The 22627-nt window shown below is 42.1% G+C and overlaps 1 protein-coding gene across 1 annotated transcript; it reads left to right on the plus strand.

Annotated features, from left to right (window-relative positions):
- Positions 1-22: 22 nt before the first annotated feature.
- Positions 23-13754, plus strand: MFAP3 (microfibril associated protein 3). The gene is made up of 3 exons (XM_035105723.3): positions 23-162; positions 6797-7211; positions 8824-13754. The coding sequence occupies exons 2-3, from the start codon at positions 6932-6934 to the stop codon at positions 9600-9602; spliced, it is 1059 nt and encodes a 352-aa protein (XP_034961614.1). The 5' UTR covers positions 23-162; positions 6797-6931; the 3' UTR covers positions 9603-13754.
- The last annotated feature ends 8873 nt before the right edge of the window (positions 13755-22627 follow it).

Here is a 22627-nt window from a genome sequence, read left to right on the forward strand (position 1 = left end):
TTCCCTCGGTGGACCTCGCGCAGGAGCAGAAGAGGCTGCTGAGAGGAAGGGAAGGCGGAAGGTCCGGAGTCTTGGTTGGAGCCGTGCGCGGGGGCCCGTCAGCGGAGGGAACCGGGAGGCGGACTGAACGGGCCGAGCGAGGGATGACAGGGCGTTGCCAAGGTAACTCGTCACGGGCGCCGCTCCCGCTCGGAGTTCAAGGCCGTGTCGTAGGACCCGGAGCGACGCGCCGGTGTTTTAGTGGGCGCATTTATGACGTCGCGGGCGTTGGCCTCGGGGGTGAGCTGCCGGGAGCTATGCAATGCCCGCAGGGTGGTGTATTCGCGCATACCTATTCTAAATCGTGTGTGTACATGTATATGCATGCATGCAGAGTTGAAAGGAAGCGTGCACTTGCGCCACCAGCTCCTGGGAACCTGCGCCTGCTCTCTCGCAGGGCAAAGGAAAGACCAAATCGGCCCCAAGTCATAAGCTAGTCAGGATGTAGGTTCTACAGTACTTCCTTTAATCGTCCCTCCCTATTCCTTTTCCCCCTTTTCCTCTTGCCTATTAGGTTGCAGACCTTGCTGCTCAGGAAAAAACAACAACAACACAGGCACTTAATGCGTGTTAATAATATCACACATATTTACTCCCTTAGCAGCGCTAGCAGATAAAGCTTGCATAGGCTTGGAGGTGACATGGACTCAGTAGAAAGCGGTTAAGTCAGAACAGTACCTGGCAGGTTAAGGCAGACCCCGATGGTTCCCTAATGGGTTAGGACAGAGTTAGACAAGTTGGGGGGGGGAGAGGAGAGAGAGAGCAGGTTCAGATCTGGTAGTTTGGGGTGGAGCTAGTGGAAACTTGTGGTCCAAGAGCAGAGCCTGGTGGCATCTATGGTGGAGAGAAGTCCATGAAGCATTACTAGTTTTTCAGGCTCCAGTGTTGGTTTTTCCGCTGAACACAATTTTACTAGTTGGACCAGTGAAAATGTGACTGTTTGATAATCCAAGTGCCTACCATAAATAGAGTTTGTATTGCTAGTTGTATTGGGCTTCCTTTTTAAAAGCTAGATGCAAACTGTGACATGATCTGATTACAAATGAGGAGGCTGATCTGGTCTGTAACACTGAAATTGGGTGGGCAAACAGGGTGGAGTTGGTCTTACCCAGCTGTGCCCACCTCTGGCAGCATCAGGGCAGACTTGAGGGGGGAGAGTTGTTGCAGTCTATAGAGCAGGCATAGGCAACCTTGGCTCTCGAGATGTTTTGGAACTACAACTCCCATGATCCCTGACCACTGCCCTGTTAGCTAGGGATCATGGGAGTTGCAGTTCCAAAACATTCCATCTCTGTCTCCAAGTTCTCTGTCCAGTTGTGTGGGGATCTAGAGTGTGTGTTTCTGGCACTGGGCAATTGGGAAAGATTAGGGATTCTGCTGGTTTGCTGCCTGTCTCCCTACCCAGCACTCTGCCTGCCTGAGGTGATGGAGCTGGTCTTGAAGGCAGTGTTGAGGAACCCCAGACTGCTGGTTCTGGCGGACTTTAACATCCATGCCAAGGCGATTGGCTCTGGGATGGCTCAGGACTTCATGACTGCCATGATGACCATGGGGCTAACCTAATATGTTACTGACACAACGCATGGCACAGGCCACACTCTGGACCTTGTTTTCTCAACTGTGCAGGTGATCTAAAAGTGGGGGGTATTTACATCATTCCCTTGTCATGGTCAAATCACTTCTACTGAGATTCAGGCTTTCAGCACCTTTCCCCCTCTGCTGAGGCAAAGGACACACAACTGTACTACTCATTTGCATTTGCAGGAGGTGCTGAACCATTGTCTTGCCTTGGTAATGGATTGGGGAAAGCCAACAAACTGAAGCTCAAACCAGATAATACATTGTTAGAGCGTGGTTCCCTAGATCAGATGCGTAGGAGGTTGCCTGCTCTTGATGGAATTATGCTCCCTCTGAAGGAGCAGGTACATAGCTCAGGGGTACTTCTGGCTCAGGTGGCTTCTGATCTGATCTGGAGTGCCTTCCATCAGCTTCAACTGGTGGCCAAGCTGTACCCCATCTAGACAAGGGTAGCTTAACTTCTGTTTCTATCCTCTGGTAACCTCTAGGTTAGATTACTGCAACACATTATACATGGGGCTGCCTCTGAAGATGCTTTGGAAACTTCAACAGCTGCAGAATTCAGCAGCCAGGTTGCTCACCAGGGCAAGACGGTTTGAGCTGATCCTGGATTTGGTGGTCTTCCTCAACAAACCCACTTTCCCGAAAATAACACTTGATAAGAAAACTGATAGGAAGAGAGAAAGTCTGGGGTAACCATTGCTTGATGTGATGTTGTGTAACCTCCTCACAAACAAAAAGAAAGAATGCCTAATAAACAACCAGTGTTGTATAACACAAACACCCTCCACTCCTGCAAAGTGTGCAAACAAATCAGGATGAATGGTCAACAGACAGATAATCTGGAATCAACCTTCAGCGTTTTTCTTTGTGTTATTCCATCTTCTCAGCATCATATTCCTGTGGTGTAATCTGCATCTGTGTCAGGCTTGTGTAGAAACATCTGAAGTGCTTAGATATAAGCATTGCATTCTAAAAAGTCTCTGACATGGTTGAAAAAAATTACAGGTATGTAGGATCAACAGCATATTTTAGGTACAGTAGAGAGTTTATTAGGATAGAGTTTTCTGCACGATGGTGGGGGAATAGTACCGGTATTTGGGGCTCTTTGTCTAGGCCTTTAAAACAGGGGTGGGAAAATATACTCCAGATGTTGTTGGACCCCCAACCCCCATCGGTAACAAATAACACGACCAGTGGTTTGGAATGGTGGGAATTGTAGTCCAGCAAGATTCCCTTTTTGCTTTAATTGCAGGGACTATCCTCCATATTATGTAGAACTAGAAAATATATATTTTATCTAATAAATAATATCAGTGTGGTGATCACTTAAGTTCATTAAATTACTCTTAGAACTTAAATAAACAGCTTGCCCCTGTCACTTGGAGTCTTGGAAACACTCAGAAAGCTGCAAAGTCTAAAGTTGAACACTGTCAGTCCTTCATAAAGGTAAAGGTACCTCTGACCATTAGGTCCAGTCTCGGACGACTCTGGGGTTGCGCGCTCATCTCACTCTGTAAGCCGAGGGACCCAGCATTTGTCCGCAGACAGCTTCCGGGTCATGTGGCCAGTATGACTAAGCCGCTTCTGGCGAACCAGAGCAGCGCTTGGAAACGCCATTTACCTTCCCGCCACTTGCACTTTGACGTGCTTTCGAACTGCTAGGTGGGCAGGAGCTGGGACTGAACAACGGGAGTTCACCCCGTTGCAGGGATTCGAACCACCAACCTTCTGATCGGCAAGCCCTAGGCTCTGTGGTTTAGACCACATCCCTCTCAGTCCTTCTTATGTATACCTAAAATGTTTATTGGAGTTCAAGCCTGATTTTGTACATTGTTGTTGTTGTTTAGTCGTGTCCGACTCTTTGTGACCCTATGGACCAGATTCTGTACATATGTAAGCACAATTCTGCATATCATTGGGCTGTTTCAGGAGCTCCTCCTGAAGAATCTACTCTCAGCTTTAAAACACCTTGGAAATTTGGTGTGTGAGCTTCTTTTTTAAAAAAGAAAAGAAATATAAATTCCAAAAGTATGGGTATGCTCTTTCCCCTTTGTTTCACCTTTGTAAATATTGTCTCTCCGGATCACTGCAATAAAATGAAGCAGCACCCAACTCTCTGTGATATATCAGTTTTGACATTTTCATTCTTAAAAAGAATTGTAAACTAGCAAATGTGGCGAGTGATTCTTAAGGGCTCTTAAAGCAGGGTGGGTTGAAACATGGTGATTCAAATATCTGTAAGATCCTTTGCTGTTCATTGGAATATTAGCAACCGGTAAGTTTTTGCAGTGATCTCCGTGTTCAAGTGAAGTTAAGTGTTTAAGTGAAATTCTTGCTCTTGAAATAGTTCTGTGCATACTGGAGTTGCTGAAGTTGATAAAAGTGAAACTCTTTGGAAGGATAACCGCAATTTGATAAAATGTTGCCATCCAGTAAACATAGGAAACATTTGTTTTTTTGTTTTCTTGGGACCGTAGTCTAAACTTTTTGCTTTCCCACTATCTATTTAGGCAGCAATGTTGTAGGTATTTTTAAAGTGCTGCAGAAACATGAGCATATGCTTCCTTCTGTTCTCTGATAGTCCTGATGATTGTACACTGCATAAAATTGAGCATATGTTAGCTTTTAAGTGTGCAGATGAAAATGAAAGACATCTGTTCTGCTTCTCAGTACTGTACATTTACTCTGGATTGAATCTCTTCAGGTACTGTATAGTGCACCTGTAGCTCAGATGGAGCATGTTGAACCTGTGTTAATGTTCATTCATAACAGCTACTATATGATATGCATGGTTGTGCTTTTCTTGAAGAATTTAGGACATTATATTGTCTTATCTTCCTTTTGTTTTATCAGCCACAGAAGCTGTTTTATATAAATATGATGGCTCTGTCATAAAAATGTAACCTCTTTTCCTCAAAAGAAAAAAAACCCTGCAGCGGAAGATCTTTGCTTAGAGTAATGGGTTTGCATAAAATAAAATGGGATAAACAGTTTAATAAATCAAACACTGAATGATTTAATGGCAAAATCCAATGACCCATCACAACTGCTGCTGTGCATTATGCAAACAGTATACAATGTAGTAGAAAGCATATGCAATTACTGTTGATAATTATCTCAGGTCTTTGAAGGACAATGTAACTGGATTTTTTTCCAGTTGCAAATAACAGCCTCAGAGTGCTATCCAAGCCCTAGGTGGTGCCTGGTCAGGCGTAACAGAGTGGCAGGGCCATCTCAGTCCTACTGCATGCCCTAGTTGTGGCATAAAGCAGGTAGGTACAAAGCTGTGAGTCTGCAGCCACCACCCAAATCTGAGTCGATGCTGTTATATGATGGTAGTTGGTATTATAGTGGAACCTCGGAAGCTGAACACCTATAAACTCGAATGTTTCGACTCCTGAACAATTGAAAACCGGAAGTGATTGTTCCGGTTTCCGAATGATTTTCTGAAGCCAGAAGTCTAGCACAGCTTCTGATTGGCTGCAGGACACTCCTGCCGCCAATTGGAAGCTGCGCCTTGGAAGTCAAACGGACTTCCAGAATGGATTCCATTTGACTTCCAAGGTACGTCTGTACTTGAGATCCAACAGCTCCCAAGGCATCTCAGTAGCAACCCTGCTTGGAACTGATACCACTTCTGCCCACCCACCTGTTTGGTGTGCAGAACAGAGAGCTCTGCCCTAGCAGAATAGTGATGGAAGAGGCCAGCAGGGTTAAACTTAATATATATTTAAAATATTTTTTTTAAAAAAGTGGAACCAAATCTCATTAAATTTATATTGCTGTAGTTTAGATGCATATATTTCAGGATAGAATTAGTTCACTCTTGGTTTTTAGAGCACTTTGAAGTTTTGTTGAGAACGCTGCCATGTAGTAACACTGTGAGCTGCCCTGTTTTGTACTCTGAATTACTGGGAAGTTAGATAGCATTGCAGGAAGAGGTGGAGTTAGGAAGGAAGCAGCTTGGATAAGGGTAGAAATGCATTAAGGGCTCAGTTTAAAGAGTATTGTCGACACTGACTGGCAATGGCTTTCCAGGGTTTCTGGCCTCTCCCCACCCTACTTGGTGATCAACCTTCTGCAGGCGAAGAAGAAGCTGTGCTTCTTGGCAGCTGCTCCTTTGGTTGCTCTGCCTTTTTCAGTTTCAACCCAATGGTGAACAAAACCTTGAATGTTGTATGCAGTGGACCTATTAATTTTGTTTCTGTTTATAATTGGAGCCTGCCAAAGGAAAGAATACTTAGTTTTTAGGTCCCATTCCTTCCTGGAAAGTTGCTATTTGTGCCTACATTGGTACCTCTACTTACGAATTTAATGCATTCCAAACACACATTCGTAAGTCGAAAAAAATTGCAAGTCGAATCCCATAGGAATGCAATGGGAGAAAAAATTCGCAAGTCGAAGCAACCCTATCTAAAAGTTCGTAAGTAGAAAAAATCCTATCTAAACTGCATCCAAGATGGCGGGCGGAGCTCCGTTCGTAAGTAGAAACATTCATAAGTAGAGTTATTCGTAAGTAGAGGTACCACTGTATTTACGTTAAGCTCCTTTCAGCTCTAGACAACTAACATTTTATACTAGGGGTGGCTAACCTTTTGGCTGCTTTGATGGGTGACAGCTCTCTGGGGACTGCATACCAGTGGCTGGCATGGCTAAAGTCACCAGTGCATACTCAATTGCATGTGCACTTATCACACATTTTGATAGGCAGGCAGACATGCAGACACATTCAAACAGCCCACCCCCTGCACGCTCTTCTGCCAGTCAGTAGAGGATCAGGTGGTTTCCTTCTCATCACATCACTGGGTTGGCAGTAGTTCCCCTCTTTCTTACCCAGCACTTATATGCGAAGGAAAAAAAGTGTTCCTTCCTATTTCCGGAAGCCTTTTTCTTCTGCTTAAGGGGGGAAAGGGACTTTTCCAATGTAAGAAGAGGCAGATTTTGACAGAGGACAAGAAAGCCAGTGTAAGTGGCTTGGCAAGCTGAATCTGGCCTGTGGGTTTGCCTTCCCTGTTATATGCCATAATAAATAATAAAATAAATAAATATGGAATTTTTCCTATTTCAAATTCCATGGTGGAATTGTATTGTTAATTATTTGAGTTTGAAAGCCAGAAAGCTTTGTGTTGTTAAGAATCCTGACTTGCATTGTTTTTGTTTTGTTTTTACATTTCAGTTGGATTGCTCCTTTACTTGTAAAGAAAAACCCAAAACCCTTTCAAAGTTGACAAATCCATCAATATCTTCCACGGTGACTGGTGCAATACAGACTGCTTAACTTTTTGCAACGTGCTTTATACTTCAAGCTTTCATGAAGCTCAGCTGCTGCCTATTGACTTTGATTCTCAGTGCTAGTGTTTCTGCACTAGAAAATGTGGCCTCCAACCTGACAGCTGCTACTGGGTCAAGGTTCCTTCCTCTTGCATCATTTCTTCCCACCCTACAAGCCTTCACAAAATCGGCAGTACCTCAAGATATCATAGTGAAAGAAGGTAACGGTGCTTTCATTGAATGTAAGCTGAACATCAGTCAGCATAACACCATCCTTTGGTTCAACTCAAAAGGGCATCTACTGAAGCAGGATGGAGAGGGTAAGAGACAACTGTTTGACTTGCTTTACACAATGTACCAGGTGTGCTGTAATGATCACAGAAGTTCTCTTGAATGTCACACTTTTTAGGAGACGTTGAAGGGAAAGCCACTCTCCCTAGGTTCGTCACCTCTGCCCAAACATACCTACATTAAAACACAACTTGCAATCTAGGTACTGTTACGTAATATTCTAGCAGCTAGTAGTTCTAATTCAGAATTAGTTGCTTTAAGAGTACAGTGGTACCTCGGTGTATGAACACAATTGGTTCCGGAAGTCTGTTCATAAACTGAAGCGAACTTTCCCATTGAAAGTAATGGAAAGTGAATTAATCCGTTCCAGATGGGTCCGCGGCGTTCATAAACCGAAAATTTGTAAACCGAGGTGTTCATAAACCGAGGTTCCACTGTATAGCTACTTGATATTTTAATCCAAATCCATGTGCTGATTGCATGGTTCTTCTAAGGGGAGAGTGCTCACCTCATCAAACCCAGATTTACATTTAGATTTTTTTGGGGGGAGGGGAGAGATAGTGCAACAATATTTTTTTGTGACCCAACCCTCTAGGGGCTGCATGCCAGCAGAAGATGTGACCATCTCATATGGGCAGGCAGTCACCTCATCTGAGCCATGCGGATCAGCTGGGGAGAGGGAGTTATTGTCCATTCTGCAGTCATCAAATGGTGACTGGGGAAGGGAGTGGTTTGCATCCCCATCATGGCACTGGGCTCTGTCCAATCCAGCAATACATTTACCCTTCTTTTCTTTTCTTTTTTGTTGCTGCTGTTGCCAGAATAGGGTATTGGGAAAGCAGAAACATTGCATGAAAAAGTGAGATAGCACTGTACGCAGATTATAGCCCACCAAGCTTTTAAGTACACATTTGCCTGCTGTCACAATCCAGTGGATCTTGCTACATTTGTTAATAGAAACATTTGCAGTTTAACAATATAATTTTCACAAGTAGCACTGGAGTTGGGTGGAAGGGCCACCCTGTAGGGATGAGTGCCTTTGCAAATGGATAGCAACATTATAATGTAAACAACAGTCCAAATCAGGCCCAGGGCCCAGCTCTAACCCAAACATGCATTTGTAGATCTATTTCTTCCTTTTTACCATATACAGTAGTGCATCTGGTTACGAACGGGATCCGTTTGGAGGCCCGGCCGCATCCCAAAAACATTGTAACTGGAGGCACCCTTCTGCGCAAGCACGTGGCGTGATTGAGCACTTCTGCGTGCACACACGGCAAAACCCAGAAGTATACACTTCCAGATTTCCCACGTTCGCAACCCAAAGTTTACGTATCCAGAGGGATACATAAGCAAAGGTACGACTGTATTTGTATGTTGGGAGTACTGCTGTGTGACCCACCTTAGATCAGGCAGTGACCCAGAAGTGGGTCTCAACCCACCAGTTGAAGACCAGTATTCAACCCTTCTTGACTAGTAGGTTGGCAAATGATCGGACATATGTTGTTATCCATATTCCCAATCCAATGTTGCTGGTTTCGTAATACAGTTCACGGGGCATGCCTATATATATCAGAAAAGATGCAAGTATGCGCTGTAACTCCAATCTTTTTTGAAATCTTTTTTGTATTTGTGTTTTAGATGGAAGATGGCTGATCTCTAACAGTACCCTTAATATCACAAGTGTAACCTTTGGTGACCGGGGGCGATACAGTTGTGTTGTCACTACCCAAAATGGCTCTTTCTATTACTCAGTCACCCTCAGGGTGGTCTCCACATCTGGGGACATGGGCATTTACTACATGATTGTCTGCCTGGTTGCCTTTACTATCACCCTGATCTTAAATATAACACGTCTGTGCATGATGAGCAGCCACCTCCGCAAGACAGAGAAGGCCATCAATGAATTCTTCAGGACTGAAGGGGCCGAGAAACTACAGAAGGCCTTTGAAATTGCCAAACGCATTCCAATCATTACCTCTGCCAAAACGCTGGAACTGGCCAAAGTCACCCAGTTTAAGACTATGGAATTGGCTCGATACATTGAAGAGCTAGCCAGAAGTATCCCTCTTCCGCCACTAATCCTTAACTGTAGGGCCTTTATGGAAGAGATATTTGAAGCAGTGAGAGTCGATGACCCTGATGAAATTGGAGATGGAGTCAAACAGACACAAGCCCTCGGTGTCCAAGACGGACTCTATCCCTTAAACCCAGAAATTAAGCGCAGTAATTCACCGACCGCAGACTCGGATGATGGTTCTATAAATGACCATGGTAAAGAAATAGCTGTTGAGGTATCCATCCACCTTCAGTCAGAAGCACAAAGCATTGACACTGTTTCCAACGACAGTGTTCCCTCCATACCTTCTGAAGATGATGCAGGTGCTGAATCCAGTACAGCAGCAAAGGCAGGTGTATGAAAGCTTCATCTGGAAACTTCAAGAAAAAAGGGGAAGCAAAAAAAAATGCAGCTGGAGTCACAAATGCACAAAACCTTATCTCTTTTTAAAAACTCCAGTGGCTATAAGGTGCTGAACATTTAGCAAAAGTATGGATTTTTCTTTTGTAACATATCTCAGTGTTCACCAACCAATTAGGAAAACAGCTTAAATCATGCTTTTTAAACATTTTAAAACATTCTCCTTGGTAGGAATGCTGCTGGGGGCATTTTACAGAGGGGATAGTTTCTCCCAGTTTTTGGGAACTCCAGTTAACATCAACAAAAAAGCAAGAATACATTGGCATAAACTGTTTTTGCCATTCTTACAGGGAAGCTTGAATTCCTGAATATGTCCAGTGGTGATTTCATAGTGTGAAGGCATAGTTCACTAGAATAGTGCTTGTGTCTTGCTTGTCTGAATTTATAATATCTGATCAAGCTTATCTGAGTTTGTAAGAAACATACCTTTTAGCATTTGTTACAAATGGGGTTATTACACTTTTAAAATGAAGAGTTGGATCCAGACTGACTCATGTTTAGAGTAGACCTATTGCAATCAGTGACTTAAGTTATCCTGAGCCCAGCCTTATGTCAGTTAGCTATGAAATTACCAGAGCTGCCAGTTTGTCATGTTGTTCATGTTCGCGTACGTTGCAATCACATGCAATACTTGAACTAGAAAATGGAAACCAAATGCAAAATTTGGCATCTGAATTTCTCATAGCAGCCAAGAAGTGGTAATTTGGTTGTTTTAAATGTGCTGCTGCTTGCCAAGCAGTTCAAAAAAGGCCCTGTCTGTTTGGGTTTTTTTTTAGTAAAGCTCCAGATGTCAGCATTTCAAGTATTCTCTCTTCTCTGACACTGCTGAAATTCCAATGTGTTCTAGTGCCATCAGTATTGCTAGGAGGAAAGCAGTGACAACTTAAACAGTTATGATCTTGTTGAAGAGTTTGCAGTAAACTCTCACATTTAAAAGGGAAATAAAACCTCTTGGGTTTCTCAGGCAGTTGTTTCTGAACAATATTTATAGGAGGCAAATGTGTGGGGCCAGAGTCTTTGGAACTAGTCATCACCCAGTGGACATGCCTAACACTCTCCTAGTGATTCAGGTAGGTAGCTGTGTTGGTCTCCTAATGTACATTTGTGTTTGATGAAATGCAGCCATGGGTGGAGAATGATTGGGGTATAGGAAATGTGCAGGTGGATGAGGAGGTTGTGGCCGGCTTTTGCATGAACATATGCTGTATGACATTCTTTGGCACTTTAGTAAAATCTGATGAATGCAACAAAGGCTAAATACTCTGAATAATGTAGCTGGTTGGCTTCCTACTTGGCCCATGTTCTTTTTTGTCTTTCATGTGGCCATAGATGTGCAAACCCAATTTTGTGATAGAAATGTGCCTCTGCTAGCTGCTCATTAAGCTCAAATAAAGGCAGACTCTAGCTTTCGCTATTTGGTGCTTGTTTCCCCCCCCCCTTTTATACTTTAAGAGTGTTTCACTTTAATTGCATCTTATATTCAGTTTTGCTTTAACACATAGAAAGCTTGCCTACATTTTTTCACTACTTAAAACATAATGCCATATCGTTTCAACAGTTGGGCAACGGGAGTTCCCATTAATTTCCTACAGCTCTTCTTCTGCTGTTTTATTCATGGAATCTCATTTGAACTAGCAATCGCTGAAGGGGAATAAACACAATTTTCAGGCAGATTTAGTGTTACGTCTATAGCAGTAGAAGTGGATGGCAAACAGCAACAGTAATTCTACCTAGGAAATGGGAGTCATTGGCAGTAATGCTCGCTGTGTAACTCATACAATGAGTAAGTGATATTTACCTGTCAGAATTTTGCTTCAATTTCTTCTGACAAAAGTTCCTAAAGCAAAATAGAGATGGTGCAGACACTAACTTGCCAGTGGGATATATCTGAGTTTCCCCTAACCTCCAAAAGTGCTCTTCAAATTAAGTTGCTTGCTTCTGGCCCTTGCTTCATGCTCAAGTGGCCCATTCTCCACTTGACTGCTGCTTGCTGTGAAGCATAAGCTAGACACCTGCTTGGGAATGCAAATAACAGGTAGAACCTCTGGGTCAGGAGCTAGCACATCTACACTCCACCCAGGCCCTGTTCATTCATTACTCGCATGTAGGGTGTAATTGTGTTTCCATGTAGCAGGGCTGTGCTTTTTGCCCTGCCCCACCCATATCATGCCTCCTTCCTCAAACTATTGCAGACAAGCAGGAGGTCACATGTTATAGCTTCTGTTCAGTAGTGGGCAACTTGGTTGTTTGAGGAAGGAGGTGTGACATCACGGGGGGCAGGGCTAAAAACATATACCCTACTTCAAGGAAACACAGCTGTGTCCTACATCAGGCATGTCCAACTCCCAAGAGACTGCAATCTACTCCCACTATAAAAAACTGGCAGTGATCTACCCATTGGATTGACCAAAGTTGTTGAGCTTTGTTGGGGGGGGAGGGCAAGGATCACGCAATCGACCAGGGACTCCCTGCGATCGACCGGTAGCTCGTGATCGACCTGTTGGACATGCCTGTCCTACATGTAAATAAAGCTGCAGTATTCATCTGTTGACTCCTGGGCTTTCCACAATGTTTCCTGTACTACCTGGCTCTATCCTAAAGATAGAATCTGTGGACTGATGCATAATAGCTTCACTTACGTAAGCTAATCTGGCAGCAATGAGTGAAATTACTTTGGCAGGCTTGGCTGATAAATGTATTCCTCTGGGATTCCACTCTGTCCTAGATCATAAGAACAGGTCAATTTATTTTCAGTGTGTCTGTTAGATGAAGAAAGTCTGCAGGAAGAAATTAGAATGTGGCCCCTGCATCGTGCTGAATACTGCAAGTAAGCATTTATCAGCAGCCCCATCCTTGAATGTTGAAGCACACAGTTCACTGTTTTGATTGAGAGGAGATGGTGTTTAATAATTTAGAAGCGTAGGCTCTTCTAACTCTGGAAACAAGCGATTAAATGTTTTCAATCCCAACAATTTATTCCTACAGTTACTGTTTACAGCAGTAAATTCTACAGGATATGGATTCCACTGTGCCCAGTTAGCACTGCAATGCTTACATGGCAACAGAGTAATTGCTGAATGGATTTGTAGGCCTAATAGTCAAGTCAGATTATCATAATTGTCCTTGTGTATCTGTAGAACATGATGTTCTACGTATAATATGGAGGCACAACTAGAAAATTTGGGGCTTCCAACCCAGCAGGTACAATATAGCAATGTCTGACGTTTCCATAGAAAAGTCGTTGGAAAATTCCAAATCATATGACACTGGAACCTGGGTATAAGATCTGCGCAAGACAATAATACTTATTTCTGTTTTTCAATTTCTGTGTATGAAAATATAATGTACATTCAGGTATACCGTTGAAATATTTTGAACTGATATCCTCTACCAGGAGTAAGGGGGTGGGCAATGGGAAAAGCAGTTCCTCTGAAACCTAGAACATGATCACCAACCCGCACTCTCATTGCTGGTAGACAGTCCATATTTGTTCTGTTCCAGGATAGAAACTGTGAGGTTTATTTTCTCTGGAATCTTCTGTAAATAATTTACATTTATGACACAGGCATAGGACCCCGCCTGTGCAACAAAGGCGCAACAGAAACATACAGTATATTTTCAAGACTAAGTAAAAAGAAAAGTATTAAAACTGGATGCATGATAAATTTGTTGTTGAGCGTGGATAAGCTTTGCAAAATGTTCTTGTGATATTGTTAATTTATATGGAGAAGATTGATTGTGTTTGCATTTGTTTGATGCAGCTAACTAAAAATGGATGTAAGATTACTCAGATGGCCAACAAAAGGCAAGAGTCACTTGCAGAATGCCCACTGACTCACTGAGTATAAATTATACCAATGCTTGACTTAAACTAATGTCTCTTGTCAATCATGAAGTTGTCTTGTCTTGTTTCCTTAGCCTCTGAATTTTGTGGCAATCATAACGATCTACTGAAATAGTATTTAAAACGATATTGTAATTTGCATTCTGGAGGGGGCAGTGTCAATTTTCTGTAACAGCACAGGATTTCATACTTTCATATAAAAATAAGGTGGTGGGTTTCCCCCCCAGAATAAAATCCATTATTAAAAGTTTGGACTGTTTTTTCCCTGATTTTTGCATGTCTCCCTGCCAGAAAATGACAGGAAAATGAGCTGTCCAATATAGGTTTTGGAGAGCTGGCTTTCGCTAATTGCAATAAACCTTGCAGCAAACCTATCCTATAATCAAAGAACGTTTGCTAGAGTATTTGAGTTTCAGGTCATATAATAAAATATTTGGCTTGTCGTGTTGATGGCCCTGTGACCATCTAAAACAATTCATGCCAGGTCCGGAGATCTGTTGTTGTGAAATAACTGTGCTACAGCTAATATATCCTAGCAACAAAATGCCCCTTTCCTTTGCTGAGCTTACAGAAGTTCTTTATTTAGTTTTCATAAAATTCAATTCTGTACAGAACAATGGATTTTTAAAAGGGGAAATGTGTAATTAACCTTCAGCAAATCTATTATACAAGTGATGGAACAATTACAACTTGATGAGCACAGGATATTTAGCCTGGCAGAATCTCAAATGTTGCCCTATGAGTAGGCCACAGGTTAGACCATAACTGTCACAACCCAACTGAAACCTATTTCTCCAAGGAAGAAATAACTCCTTAAAGAAAAAATGGGAGAATATGTTTTATTTGGTTAGTGTTCATAATGCAGTGTATGATCTTTTAGATTATATTTCCGAGTTTTAGGCATTCAGGAGCCGAAACGTTCAAAAACAGCCATTCAAGAACCGAGGTTTGACTGTATTTGTGTGTGAGCAGATGAGTTGAGTTCCATTGCAGTAGCAGAAGTCAAATGACTTGGAGACCAAGTGTTGAAACAAACTACTGTATCTTCTTTTCCATTAAAAGTATTTGGCTATCAATGGAGTGTAAGAGGGGAGATCCAGATGTCAGCTGAGCCCACAGAACGGACCTTGCCTGACTATCGTATATTAAAAACCTGGGCAGTGAGTGTAATTGTTTTGTGTAGAGCCTTTCACACAGCAGGAGCACAAGTAAATGTTTTAAATTGATAGTAATAATAGTATTTAAACCAGGGAAAAAGTCACACCCGATAACAAAATGGCAAGAAAACACTAGTGGGCATATATTACCTCAGAGCAAGGAAGAAGCAAATGCACTCACATATTGAGAAAAAATATCTCTTCTTTGTACATTATAATCTCCATGTGTACCTGCTGTTTTTAAACTTCTTTTGTAATTTGCCTGTTGGGTGCTACATCAAACCATGTGGGTGATTTATGTATCATAAGTGCTAGCAAAATGCCTGTTGATCTTCCGTTCAGCTTCTCTAAGGCCAGAAACATGAATTTTTCCAAACTGTAACTATAGGCATTTAACACTAGAGGCAGCTGTTGCTTTGAACACGAAGGAGACACCGAAAGCTAGGTGACTTGAACAGTGTTCGCTTGGTGGGGTGTGCTGATATTCAAAAGTCCAAAAGGTTCTGATTTGGGTCTGTGCATAGCTTGAGGTTTGCTGACCAATTTTGAATTTGTAATGGATTATAATCCATGTATTTGTAGCTGAACTATGGACATATTTTTAAACCATTCTGTAAAAACAGGAGGGCAAATATGTACTTCACTGAAAGCTGAGGGCCTCACAATTTATCAGGGCATGATCCAGCCAGTTGTAAAACTATTTTTTCCCAAAGCTGCTCTGCTTAAAATTTTAAATGTGAGGTTCCCTGCGTGATAGTCTCCTTTGGCCTAAACTACATTATATCCGTAGAGTTAAAGCTATGGCTTTCCCAGTAGTGATGTATGGAAGTGAGAGCTGGACCATAAAGAAGGCTGATAGCCGAAGAATTGGTGCTTTTGAGTTACGGTGCTGGAGGAGACTCTTGAGAGTCCCATGGACTGCAAGAAGATCAAACCTATCAATTCTGAAGGAAATCAGCCCTGAGTGCTCCCTGGAAGGACGGATCGTGAAGCTGAGGCTCCAATACTTTGGCCACCTCATGAGAAGAGAAGACTCCCTGGAAAAGGCCCTGATGCTGGGAAAGATTGAAGGCATAAGGAGAAGGGGACGACAGAGGACAAGATGGTTGGACAGTGTTCTCGAAGCTACCAACATGAGTCTGACCAAACTCTGGGAGGCAGTGGAAGACAGGAGTGTCTGGCGTGCTATGGTCCATGGGGTCACAAAGTGTCGGACACGACTAAACGACAACATTATAGGGTTATTGTGGGACTAATTTGGAGGGGAGGGGGAGAACAGATCATTTACACCAGCCAGAACTCTTTGAAGGAAAAGAAGGAAATTATAATTGATTAATCAATAAGGGCTTGGTAGACGGGCATAGAACCCTTGAATTACTATTCCATACTTCCAAATTATAAATCCCATAAAAGGATCCAGGTTTGGGCAGAAGACTTGGTAAAGTGTTTTGGCCCTTTTTAAAAATCTGGTTGCCAGTTTAGCAGGCAACTAATTCCACAGTCCCTTAGCATCGCGAAACCTGACATCACTCCTGGGCACTATGGTCCATGGCTCTCTTGCTGGGGTTGGTAGAGATACTAGTGCATTGAGCCCTTCCATAGCACTCGGGCCCTTGCAGATGCCCAAACATGCCAGATGCTGGCACCAGACCTGTTCCCATGGACATCTCAAGTAGGGTTATCCTTTTTTTTCTGGCGGGACTTTCTGGCCACACATGCAGATGGAGCACATGTTTGGTGAAGAACGGAGCCGTCGCCTTTTTTGCTGCAGGCCTCTTGTCTCCTCAGCCACTGCAAATGATGCAAAGAGTCTTTGAGAAACCAAGTCTTAGGGGCAGCATATGCAAAACAAATACAAGAATGGATATACCGTAACTACCGGTAGCTTTTTCTTGGACACAACCCTTCATAATGCAAAGAGCAAAATCGTGTTAGCTAAAATTGAGACAAATTGCATCAGGGGAGGCATGGCAATGAATTATCACCAGCTAGATGCATTAACATTAGAATCAATTTTCTTAAGCACTCATTGTGTAAAAAACACCCAGTAAGTTATAAGTTTATAATAATGTCCAAATAAATTTATATAAAGTAATGATTTCATTCCTTCCACTCACAAATATTTTTCACATACAGTACTTAATTGACATATTTCCCCCAATCTTTGTGCAACGTAGTACAGTCACTAGAGCCATCCATATAGTTTATTCCATGTGCAGTACAATCCTGCACAATGCCCCAAAGTATTGCAGTTGGGCAGCCCTAGTAAAATATTGTCCTCTGATTAGAAGCTAGATCTATCAGTCATAAAAGAGCTCGCCTTTCTTCCCACCCTGGCATTTTCCTTAAATAACAAGCTTGGGGATAAATGTTTCAATTTTCGGGAGCTGGATCTGAATGTTGATTCTAATTTGCCATCTGGATTGACATCCCAGTTGAGTCATGGCCATGTTTCCCTCTGCAGTAATGACAACACTCAGCAAAGATGCATCACTGTTTTAAAAAAAGAAGGCAACCCCAGGTGGCCAATTAACATCCAAAATTGGATTCAGTACCCCACGATATCCAATGAGTTGGATCATGAAAATCCACATCCGAGATAATCCCCTGTATAAGAATGTTACCCGGCTGTATTTGATCTGTAAAGCCAATTTTGTGAACACACCTTCCCTCCTTCACATGTGTCCTAGTCTGCATCTTCTCATTATTGATGGTGTCTGTAATTTGGTTTCAAAGGGCAAAATAGAATGTGGTAAAAGGAGAAGAGAATTCCCTGGATGTCTCGATCCACATTTGGGGCAAGTACTCATTGGTGTGAGAACCCCAGCAGAGATTTATAATCACAAAACATTCAGCAAAGCAAAGCATGGAATTGCAGACTGTTAGATCTTTAAAATATCCCCTTACAAGTTGCTTCCAAATTATTTGTATAGAAACACTCATGTGTCTTGCTAAAGCCACGCAGTCTAAGCTTGGAGCATTCAACTTTGACCTTACGTGTAGGGTTCACATGGTGGAAGAAAGAGAACAAAGAGTTTGGTAACCCTTCCTCCGAAGGTGAGGGGTTGTGACCTAGCTAAGCCTGGCAGGACAACTTACTCTATGGTCTTAACCCCTTCATGCATTAACTGGAGTTAAGCATGCTGATTATATGAGACTGGATTTATCCCATAATTATAACACACTAAAACAAGTCAGTAGTTTGTTTTCCTTTTTACAGTGTTCCAGCTTCAAGAGCGAAACTCCTATATTGACGATTCAAAGGCTCAATGAATCCCTGGGGAGCTTCAACAGCTCACTGCTTTCTCCCCCTTGCTGCTTTTGTTGTGTGCGATATCCCGATACGTGCCACAGAGAGGCTTTGTATGTGCGCTACTTCTCATTAATTTGATCACAGGGCACGGATGGGAAATGTGATTCAACTGCCTAAAATGATCTAGTTGGCTCTTCCATTTGTAATCTTCAGCTCATGCCTTTGAATTCATTAGCTGTGAACACACACATATTGTACACCAATGCACACTTGTAAAGATACTGCCTTGCATTTCTCAAAGCATCATTGTTCAGGGGAGCCATTGACAAAGTCAATAATTTTGTAGTGCTTGTTCTAAATGCATTAGGACACTCATGACATGCCTGCACCATCCTCAGGCTCACAGGCTTACATAGCTAGTCTGTTGTATGCAGTTGATTTTATCACTATGTATATGCACAGCAGGCATGCTACATGGAGACAGAAGTAGCTAGGGATAGGCAGGGGTGTGCGGAGATTCAGTTCAGATTTTAATGCAAACCTAATTCACATTCTCGGGGGGGGGAATGCAAAGCATAACGTAGCTGACCTCTAAAATTTGCACTTCTCCAATTTTTGTGATGCAGTTCTTCAGCCAAACTCTTGAGTGAAAAAAAATGTGTACATTAGGGGAAGGTTTAAGGGGACCGAATGAAGACCCAGGTTCATTGTGCTCAGTGATGAATGTGCTCTTACATAACAGGCAAGAATCATCTTTACCTCCATCTTACAGAAGCTGAGGGTAGAAGTGGTGGAATCCCCCTTGGTGCCTCCTCCTTTGAGGCAGCAATGACACACCAATAAGGCTGATATATATATATATTTCACTTGAGGACTGGAGAGAAGCAAAGAGCAAATACTGTATGCAATAAGAACAAATGCCGGTGTCAGGGAAAAACCTGAGCATGGAATATAAATGTATGTGGTAGCTTCAGCAATTCTGAAAACACAATCAGAGCACAGAGACTGTGACATTAAAAACACTTTGGATTTGAACCAGCCAGCCTTGCAAGCTATTACCCAAAAATAAGACAATAAATTTGCCATTGGATCTGGAATATCATGATAGGACAATGGAATGACTGAACAACCATACCATTTCAGCATTCCTACGTAATGTGTCATTTCCCCAGCAGCCAATGTGGTTGTTTGGTTAGCTAAGATTATATAATTCATGGGATTAGTTTTGCAAAGGCCTGTTGATTCCTACTAGAACCTTGGCTCACTGTGTGCAAACCTTGGACAGTTTCTGGACCCTGCTTCTCATGCTGCCCGTCTATATGGACTTTGCACTTCCCCATTAACTTGTAGCTGCTCAGCCTGTGCACTGCCTTAAATATATTGAATAATACTGGCCTGGCCAGGTTCAGAAATGAGTTCAGATATGCATTTCTCCCTCTAACATTTGCATTCCTTTTAAAGTAAAGTGCATAACCAATAGGATATGCTAATCAAAGGAGAAGCTTTCCAAGCAACAGGGGACCATTGTCAACCTCCCCAGTTGTTTTAAAGCTGTAGGCATCTGCAGTACCTCATTTTAAAAGTTTTCTTTGTGATTCATCTGACATTAAGCACTTGTCCTGCAAGGAGAGGAGAGATGGAATCTAATTTTAGAGCTACTCCTGGGATCTGATTTGGAGAGCACGGCAGCATAAACAGATGCCCGTTTGTCAAGCTCAGCAAGACATATTGGTGCACAAAATTAAATGCTGAACATTTGCTTTCTTGTGATACCTTCCTACATGCAAAATGTGAATCAGGGATCAAAGCTGCTTTTCAGATGAGCAATCTGCAGCTGATGGCATTTAGAAAAAGAAGAGAAAAAGTTCCCCCACAATTTGCTTGCTTTTGTTCATTGTCATTATAGCTTGGGAATCTGCATGAAGATGCAGCAGATCAACATGAATCTTTCACCTCCTCCTTCTGTTGCTGCTGCTGACACAATCCCATGGAGGCCCTCTTGGTGTACAACTACAAATCTCTAGCTTTTCTCAACCCACTGCATAATTCAGCTGATCATAGGAGCAAGCACAAAGCTGCTTCTTCATAGGCAGCAAATGTTTTAAAGCAGTATCTTAAAGCAAATACAGTATAATGATGGCATTAAAACAGGCCCATCCAAAACACTGCTGTCTGTTCTGTTTCCCACATTAGTAAAAGGTTACAATCTGAATAATAATCATAATAATAATATCATCATCATCATCCACAACAACAACAACAACCTGATCTCTTCAATTAAAATATAGTCCATTTCTCCAGGATATCACAGCTCTGACAAAGAATAAAAAGACTACTGCTAAGTTCATTCTACTACAGCTCTACAGAATGGTTCAGAAAAAGCAGCCCAACTCTGAAAAGCTAAGAAGGCGGTTTTCTGTTTCAGCCAGAAATGGTGCTTAAAGCCTGCACTTCTCCAGCCATGCTCAGTGCCCCTGCCCAATGAGAAAAGAGCCCTGTGTCAGGGGGGAGAATGATTATAGCACAACACCTGCAAAAAGCCAGAAAATCTAATGATTCCCTCTAAGTTCTCGTCCAAAGTGGAATTGGGGAGAGAAAAGTGGAATGGATGCTGCACAACCAGATGAGAATGGAAGCAACACAGGTGTCAGAAGTGGGTTTCAAACATTCAGTGTCTCCAAGCAGTGGTCCTGTTGGCAGGGGTTGGCTTCTTGACTACTCCTCAACTCGGTATGGCCTAAGGTCCAGCAGGATACTCAGCTCGGTGGAAAACTGATGTGGTCCATATCCAGGTGACTGATGGATACAAAAGCAGCCATTAGCCATGCATTCCAGAGAGGTAAAGCAGAGAGGTGGCAATGCTAGAACCAAGTCTTTTAAAATAAGGTATGAAGAAATGAAGAACTCGAACTTTTGTGTTTGTTATAATAAATTTCAAAGTTTGTGAAACAATAGCCACTAGGTAGAAATTAATGTGCCGATTAAGATGGCACATTATCACCTTTAGGAAACAGAAAATTTAAACACAAACAAAAATTTTGGCGATGCAATATCCTCACCAATTTCTGCACAATATACACTGTGTTCCTTAAACAATGGAAAGTATCAGCAGGAATGATGGAAAAGCTTGGTCCCTCTGAGCGAATCCTGTCATTATTTGCATGCCATTATTTGAAACTTGTTGTCACGTCTCTCTCCCCACCACCACCCTTGTGAATCATTTATCAGAATATGGCTCCATGCAAACAAAAGGCGTTTGATACTTTAATTAGCACCTCTCAATTTCTATAAGAGGCTTTGTTATTTGTTTTTTACAAGTGATGAAAGAAAGTACTGTATTGAATTGTAAAACAGAAAACATGGAGTGGGTAGTAAATGATGTGAAATTCATAAATGAACATATTTCCCATAGTTGATATGTGGTTTGGTTAATAAGGGCATTTTAGATTACTGCACTTGGAAAAAGGTTTCTATGAGAAGCACCTCATAAACAATCATCCTGATAGAATATTGAAGATTATGTTTCTTTAGCATGCATAAAAGTCCAGAATTGTGCTGGTATATCAAACCAGCCAAGGCAAATTTCTTTCTTCAGTGTCTCATTTGGCTTTGACAAGATAATTAATCCCCCTGTTAGACCCTCTGCAATGATGGCTTTGTGTCTGGAAATCTGCCTGCACTGATACTGAATCCAGAACTCAGAGCTGGACTTTGTGCAATAGGGTAGCAGAATAGCAATAGCTTCTTTTGGTTTTCAGTCTCTCTGCAGTAGTAGTTTGGGTTCTGGGCAAATGACCACCGTAATTTTCATTGCCTCTAGTGAGATCAGTGTGCAAATTCAGGTCATTATTCTTTTTTGTTAGGAGGGCGAAAAAGATGTGCAACACACTTTCATATGAGGGATGGGTGAATTAGTCGATTTTGGTTTATCTATTTCTCTTTTTTCAGTCTTCTCGACATCAGTTTGATTTTTTTAAAAAAAAAGTCCTCACAAAAATTCAACAGCATTTTAGTGCACATTTCCCCAGTATGCACATTTTAAAGCAATCTCCCCAAATATAGGTATTTATGAAAGCAATATAATGGATTTTATCTTATTTTCATTTGTGCACACAATATACACATTTCTGGAGACATTTTTCAGCTGGACAACTGCATTGCAGAAGTTGGAGAAGTGTGAATTGCAAAAGATAACTGGGTTTCAGTAAGTGCAAGTTGTTGCTGTTCCAACAATTAAAACACTGTTTTAAAAACAGTTCAAAACAACTTACAATCAGAGAAATCAGGTGAGTCCTAAAAAATATTCATCTCCAGAGTCAAAGGCCAGGCGAAAGATTGCCATATTTCAAAAAGTAAAAACCAGGAAACCAGGAAAATGCCAAAAAAACATGATTTTTTTATTGACTTGCCTAAGATCCTGGACAAGGGCCACCTTTCATAAATCCCCCCCCCCGAAATCAATTCCACCTTTTAAATCCCTACATTGTCAAGGAAAATCTTTAGCATACATCAAAAGTTGCATAGCAAAGCTGCCAGAAACACCTCTGTGGAGAGGGAGTTCCCCAGAGAAGGACTTCTCCCAAAACCTATGAGGGAGGTGAGAGAAGAAAGAGGCCCCCCTCTGCCAATTTTAACACCCAAGAGGGGCTGTAGATAAGGCAGTGTTTCTCAACCAGTGTGCCTCCAGATGTTTTGGGACTACAACTCCCATC

The sequence above is a fragment of the Zootoca vivipara genome, chromosome 2 (genome assembly GCF_965207765.1).
Source record: "Zootoca vivipara chromosome 2, rZooViv2.hap1.1, whole genome shotgun sequence".
Lineage (NCBI taxonomy): Eukaryota > Metazoa > Chordata > Lepidosauria > Squamata > Lacertidae > Zootoca > Zootoca vivipara.

What these genes read in the sequence shown, in the direction of transcription:
- MFAP3 (XM_035105723.3), top strand. Translation starts at nt 6,932, where the DNA reads ATGAAGCTCAGCTGCTGCCTATTGACTTTGATTCTCAGTGCTAGTGTT. An exon ending in ACTGAAGCAGGATGGAGAGG is followed by an intron (nt 7,212 to 8,823) that starts GTAAGAGACAAC and finishes TTTGTGTTTTAG; the next exon opens with ATGGAAGATGGCTGATCTCT.